Genomic DNA, 7,039 nt, shown 5'->3' on the forward strand with positions numbered 1-7,039 from the left:
GTCGATGGTACTGACGGAAACGACGAGTCGGCGTCGCGCCCGTAAAGTTGGCTTCGCAGGGGCGCAGTGGAACATTTGAGGTCATCTTGTACCACGTGATAGCGCTAGGCGAATGGCCGGGCTAGCAGCACCGGAAAATTTATGCGCAACTAGGGTACCTGCAAGAGCGTATGTAGGAACACTAGGGACGTGTGAAGGCGAGTGCCTTCTGGTGGTGTTCAAGGCTCAAGGAACCGAGCGCCGCTCTGTGATTGGTAGAGAGCTCGTTCACGCTCAACGCAGCTGGGGCCGTGATCACTGCATAACGTCCTCCTTCAAGCTATATCGCTTTAAAATGCGCAAAAATAGTGTTTTGTAAGAGTACGGCGTCAGGTAAGAAGGCATTATGTTTGCACACTATAGACTGCATGCTCGCCGAAAGTCTTCAAGGAGTTAGATGTCGAGCTATTGAGGTGCCACAAATAGCACCAGGAATATACGAGTGAACTTCTAGTTTACAGGTTATGATCTCCCTTCAGCCACGCTGTGGGCCACACAAAACCAATTGAGGAGCTGAATGGGCACAAACCGGCCATAAGATTGAATTCTGCGGGTGTGTACATTGTTCCTGAGGCTGTCGACTGTCATAAATATTACGAATGTTTTTTAACAGCCCAGTATAACAGTTTGAAGGTGTTTCAGATGTACTCATCAAGAGAATTTATTTATTTCACTAAATTTAGGTATAGTTAGTGCAGTTTGCTTTTGGGCCTCTAAGCAAGATTGGCGACGCTCGTTATCTAAAAAACAACGTAATTCGTTTCTATTTATTTGTCGCTACAATATCCTACTACTGATACAGTGACTTAGACTACTTATACAGTGGGCCAAAGCCATATACTTCTATAAACAAATTCTGATCGAGCAAGAAAAATCAAAGAACAAGCAATGCGATCCTCAAGACGTCTTAGACCTCTTTCATCATTCCGGCAGTGGGGCTCTGGTGATTAACTGCAACCTCTAATCAGAAATAATTTGGCAGCTTTTCCTGAAAAATTCCAAGCAGAATACAGTTTTTTACCGTAATGAACCTTCAGGGCAATGGTTGTTCTCTACATTTCATCTGTGAGCTCCTCACATGTTGAATAATAACTTCCTGCCAACGCCGCCACGCACCTGCCCCTGCACGTTCTGTTCAAGCAGACCCGTCTGACCAATACTGCAGTGCTCAAGCGTCAACAAACATGAAATCTCGTTGCATTTTCACCCTTCTTGCTTCTGCACTTTAAGTCTAGCACAGTGGGGATATATATATATATATATATATATATATATATATATATATATATATATATATATATATATATGTGGGCACCCTATCACTGTGATAACAGATCATCATTCGCAATGCTGGCTTGTGAATCTTCGGGATCCCTCAGGACGACTAGCGCGCTGGGCCCTCCGTCTACAGGAATACGATTTCGTTATTTGCTACAAAAGTGGCCGGTGACATGCTGACGCTGATTGTCTGTCTCGGATGCCACTTCAAACAATTGAATGTGATGCGGACAATTTTGGTCAATACATCGCTTTTGTGCCCCCGGAATTTCCGGATATAGGTACCATCATATCAGAGCAGCACAAGGACGAGAGCTTACAACCGCTCTTCGCGACAGCACAGGAGTCACCTGCAGGCAGTCGCTTTCGCCTACCTGATTGTGGCGCGCTGTATAAGAAGAGCTACTCGACCACCGGTGCACGCTACCTTTTAGTTGTCCCCAAGAACCTTCGCCACCAAGTATTACACGCCATGCACGATGACCCAACTTCCGGTTATCTTGGTTCCACACGTACACTCTACCGGGCTCAAGAACGTTTTTACTGGCCTAAGATGCGGAAAGATATCGAACGGTACGTCGCCAGCTGCTCTCAATGCCAGCGCAACAAGCGTCGGTCACAAGCGTCACATGGCCTGCTTCAACCAGCTCCCCCTTCTAGCGTCGCCTTTGAGCAAGTTGGTATAGATCTTCTGGGCCCTTTCCCGTGATCCTCCAAGGGTAATCCTTGGGTTATCGTTTGCGTAGATCACCTTACCCGCTAATGTGAGACCGCCGCATTGCCGTCGGCCACAGCTGCAGAAGTTTCTATCTTCTTGCTCGCTAACGTTATACTCCGACATGGACCTCCTCGCATAGTAATCAGCGATCGTGGGCGACAGTTTACCGCGGACGTGGTTGAAGAAACCCTTCGTCTGTGTTCATGTAGCATGCGCCATTCTACGCCCTACCATCCACAAACTAATGGTCTGGTCGAGCGCACAAACAGAACCCTTGCCAACATGATGTCCATGTACGTCGATTCAGCACACAACAATTGGGGCAGTATCTTGCCTTTCATTACCTATGCCTTCAATACCGGGAGACACGAGACCACTGGTTACTCACCATTTTTCCTTCTGTATGCGCGTCCGCCGCGCTACACCCTCGACATCATATTTCCCTACTTCGCTCATAACAACAAATCAATTGATGAGATCCTATGTCGAGCAGAAGAAGCGCGACGCCTCGCTAGGCTACGCACCCTACAATCGTAGGACCGGTCCAAGATACGCTATGACGGGCGTCACCGCCACGTTTACTTCGATCCTGGTGACCTTGTGTGGCTCTGGACGCCGTTGCGGAAGCGTGGCTTGCGCCAGAAGTATCTCGCCCACGACGGCGGCCCTTACGTTATTCTGGAGCGCCTCAGCGAAGTAAACTACCGCATTGCGCGTCTCACGAGCAGTGGACGACGCTCGGCCAAGGCTGAAGGGACACACGTCGCGCGTCTGAGGCGTTACAACCCACGGGATGACTGACTCGCCCGGCGGGCTTCGTCTGCCAGCGGGGAAATGTCACAAGCTGTCATGAACCACGCCTGCCGCGCAGACAACCAGATGAAAGAAAGAAGAGGACGACGTTAGCCAAGCTGCCGCGAGACCGCTCTTTTCCTATCAGACCGCCTATTTTATTTAACAGGTAATTCTGCGCTATTCAATGCTATTTCAATAGCTATTAGGAAATTTATGCTCCATAATAATTTCGAATAATCCACCCATTTCTTGGCCAATCCCCTATCGTGGGTAGGAGCCACATGCATCACAGGCTACAACAACGACAGCACCAACAACCGCCTATCAACCACATTCATCTGGTTCTGCATTTAACATATATATATATATATATATATATATATATATATATATATATATATATATATATATATATATATATATATATATATATATATATATATATATATATGTGTGTGTGTGTGTGTGTGTGTGTGTGTGTGTGTGTTAGTTTATCTCTTGCGTTCTCTTCTTACCACTATTCTGCATAAAAATCTTTTGACAGCGAAAGCACCGTACAATATTTATTATTATCAATATCTACTATTCTTTCGCAGTTCGGTCGAAAGCCATTGTTTCGCACAAGAAGCAGTGGTTGGGCCTCGACAATGACATCTGCTCATTTTATTTTCCGCAAACAGATGCACGTTTTCCACAACAGCAATTGATGCGTATTTGTCCCGAGCGTCATGGAGGACGCTTGCAAGACAGGCACTTTGATTCGCTGCTCTAGTGAGGACAAGCATCTCGCTACACGGCACTTTTGCTCCGAAGTAGCCATGAGAAAAGCCCACAGATCACTAGTGATTCCTGTTGTCGGGGCATTATTTGCGATGGAAATCTCTGAGCAAGTGAAGATTTTTGACCCAACAGCTGCGAAGGATGCTATGTCTGTGATCTAGATATGTTATTTTTTTCTTTCGAGATGTCTCCCTGCAGCAAGAAATTACTAGCAGCAGCCACGGCAGTTCAACGCAGTGACTGCGCTCAATTACATATCAATAAACGTAAATAATAGTGCATCAGCTATGCCAAAGAACGCAATAATTGCATCTCTAATGTGTCCTCGCGATGTTAAGCACCACAGCCCACTAAACAAGCAACCCTGTGTCTCAGCGCTTATGTTGAAGAAATTTTCTGTTCCGAATATTCCTGATTGTTTTGCTTCAAATGAAGTGCTACACTTTCATACAATTACGTATGAGTAAGTCGGTGCCAGCGCGTATGTACCGCCGGGCGTCTTTCACAATGAAAGCTGCCGGAAGATGCACAGCACGGGTAGGGGACGGCACCCTTCCTGCTTTACGCGTACCGGTACGTCCTTTCTTTAGCGTGGCACCATGATTTTACTTACGAAATGAACCAGCTAATGCAAGCCAAATTTCCTTGTACAACCTTCGGTTGTTTGAGGGGGCCAGTAAATTCTGAAAATCCACATACCTGGTTTCGGAAACATTCAGGTTTTTCTCGCCTACTATGTCCCCTTAATTTCTGACGTCAAGTGTACACAAACTGCACTGATAGGGAAATTATACCTGCATCCGCTTAAAGGAAAGCCGACTCTTTTTCTGGACTGCAAGGAAAGTTACGGAATAACTCAAGCAGAAATTAATTCTATAAAACATAAATGGAAAGAATAAGTTTAATGCATTCGTATCCAATCGCTAAGCTTTAACGATTTGCACGATGAGCTTAACAACAAAGTACAAGGTGGCTAGTTGTGCAAGGAGAATTACGGCACAAAAATTTCACTGTACACTAGCTGAATACATCCCGTGTCTCCCTTCGCGAATTAATTACGCGAATGAGAAAGCGGCCGCAATGACAGAGGGAGAATTTTGGAAAAATTAGGGGTCGGAAAATGAAATAAAGAAAAGCACGAACGCAATGCATATTCTTAAATAACACACATTTAATATGAGAATAAATAGACAAAATGAATTAAAGTCATGGCAACTACCATGAACCTTTGTCCTGTGGCAGCGAATTTTGTTGAGAGCCCTGTGTTATTAATGTGCTCCGGACGCTCAAAGCACGTTTCCTCTAGGATATAAGTGTTTGAGCAATAAAATAGGTAGTCATCAATGCGCGGTCTCTATAGCACATATTTTGAAAAGAAGGACAGCAACTCCTGGCTAAAAATACCTCAGGCCAGGTACCGCAGAATATAGTATTCACGTTATTGTTAAGCTTAATGTAAAAATGCAAAATTTACAGAATTACATTGATAGAATCAACTTTATGGGGTTAAAAGGGCGCTAGAATTTCTAGTTGTAAAAGTAATGATAGAAAAGATCATATTTGAGGAGTGAAATCAAGAATGGTGAAATTCTTGTAAAAACCACAGTGACAGTACATGTACTAACAATGTGAAACTACCACTAAATCGGCACCAATAGAATCAAAAGATTTCGAAATGATCAAGAATTTAAAAATACTATGGCTAGTATTACTGATGATAACAATATCAATACTAGTACGATATCTTGTTCCTGAAGTCTTATTGGTATAACAAAAGCTATCGATTGTAGTACTGTCTGGGATACTATCAATAGTTAGACCAATTGCTATTAGCAGTGCTAGTGTTTGTTTTGCTAGTCTTCCCGGAGGCTATTTCCAGGAGTTTTGTAATAACTGACTGCCAGTAACAGTCTGTTTATACTATCAGAAAAGTGAAGTGATACGAAGTTTATATTGTTGATTTGCGTGCCACTGGTGGCGTGATCTTAGTTAAGTGACAATGCTGTATCCATAGTACGAAGTCTATCGGTAGTGAATTATCGATATTAGTATTGGTTGCACGCTATCGATGGTAGTATTGACGTTTTTTCTAGCTTTTGATCACTCGATGACACCCCAAGACATTACCTTCTTTAACTTCAGAGGTTGTATTAGCGGTCAATGCTTTTTCGACCTACAGTGTTTATTGGAACATATAGGTCCTATTAAAAAAAACGTTGCCCAAGTTAAGCTATTGGCATATGTTCATAACGAAACAATGTCAACCTATAGACCATTTTTTCATGGGCGCCGCCATATTGCATACTCAGAGGCGCCATCTATGGGCAGTCGGCATGCTGGCTTGGACGAGCGCTCCGTGTGTGTAGGCAAGGTATAAGCTCGGTAGTAGCTTGCGGTAGTTGATTTCGCGTCGCGCGGGTTATTGAGTATGCCGTGGCGTCTTCTAGGGGACAAACGGTTCTGTGAGACCTTCTGGAGAGTTCTGGAGTTTCTGCGGCACTGAGGTGGACGGAGCACCAGCGGAATGTGTGCACGCGTGTTCTAGCCTACAGTCAGCCTCGCATATCCGTTTTGTATTTCTGAAAATTCATTTCACTAATGTGACCTTACTGCAGTAGTCTTACTAGTTCTAAGCTGTGCTTTAGCTCCATTGAGTAGGTCGGGCTCATATGACGATCCCTACAGCGTGGGTGCACTCTTCTGCTACGGAATAACTTGCGTTTTTTATTCGGAAGGAGTCGGTTCAAATTGTTAAAGAACGTTGGCGGGCTAGTTGGTTGGAATCCAAGAAAGAATGTGTAAGCTCGACTGAACAAGGACGTACAAAGAAGCAGACACACAAAGACAGCGCTGTCTCTGTGTGTCTTTTTCTTTCTACGTACTCATAGAGCTACGCTTACATATTCTATCATTGATAATTTAGTTAGTACGCGAACGTTTACAAGCTTATACCACCGATAGCCCTACTATGCTTACTTCGCACAGCTGTCTACTATTCGATTATCGCAATCGAGGCTTCGCCTTTCGGGCGGAACTGCGAATTTTTTTGTTGCACTAAGTTTACGCCCACAAATAAAGTATATTTGGTTACTAACAACAACATACCGTGGAGTGTGAATTACACTTGTCGAGCGACCATCTGCCGACGGCGCAAGCGTGCGAAGCTGTGGTAAATTATGGACTAAATATATATTTGTTTTATATGGCACGTGATCCAAGCATGCGTCATGGCCATGCGAGGGGTTGTCGCGGCGTAAGCTCATTTTCTTTCTTTTTCTCCGAAAGAAGAGAATGAGAAGAATCAACATTTGGGCAAGTTGGTAGTGGTTGGACATGCTGAAGCGGCAGTGCAAGACGACAAAGACAGAAGGCAGGAAACACACAGGATAGCGCTGAACCTGCAACTAACTTTATTAGGAAATATACACA

General features: G+C 44.4%; 1 protein-coding gene across 5 annotated transcripts in view; it reads right to left on the reverse strand.

Annotated features, from left to right (window-relative positions):
• LOC142590283 (putative sodium-dependent multivitamin transporter) overlaps window positions 1–2,955 on the reverse strand; it is a 118,102-nt gene extending 115,147 nt beyond the window's left edge. For 2 of the 5 annotated variants that reach the window (XM_075702277.1, XM_075702275.1), the window contains exon 1: window positions 2,560–2,955. Coding sequence is in view for 1 of the 5 variants with exons in the window: in XM_075702274.1 (XP_075558389.1) it covers window positions 2,424–2,426 (3 nt within the window). In the remaining 4 variants the exon portion in view is untranslated. Of the gene's footprint in view, window positions 1–2,423 lie in introns of all 5 variants that reach the window. The other 3 variants (XM_075702282.1, XM_075702281.1, XM_075702274.1) reach the window with 2 other exon arrangements.
• Between the last annotated feature and the right edge of the window lie 4,084 nt (window positions 2,956–7,039).

Source organism: Dermacentor variabilis, chromosome 8, assembly GCF_050947875.1.
Source record: "Dermacentor variabilis isolate Ectoservices chromosome 8, ASM5094787v1, whole genome shotgun sequence".
In the NCBI taxonomy this organism is placed as follows: domain Eukaryota; kingdom Metazoa; phylum Arthropoda; class Arachnida; order Ixodida; family Ixodidae; genus Dermacentor; species Dermacentor variabilis.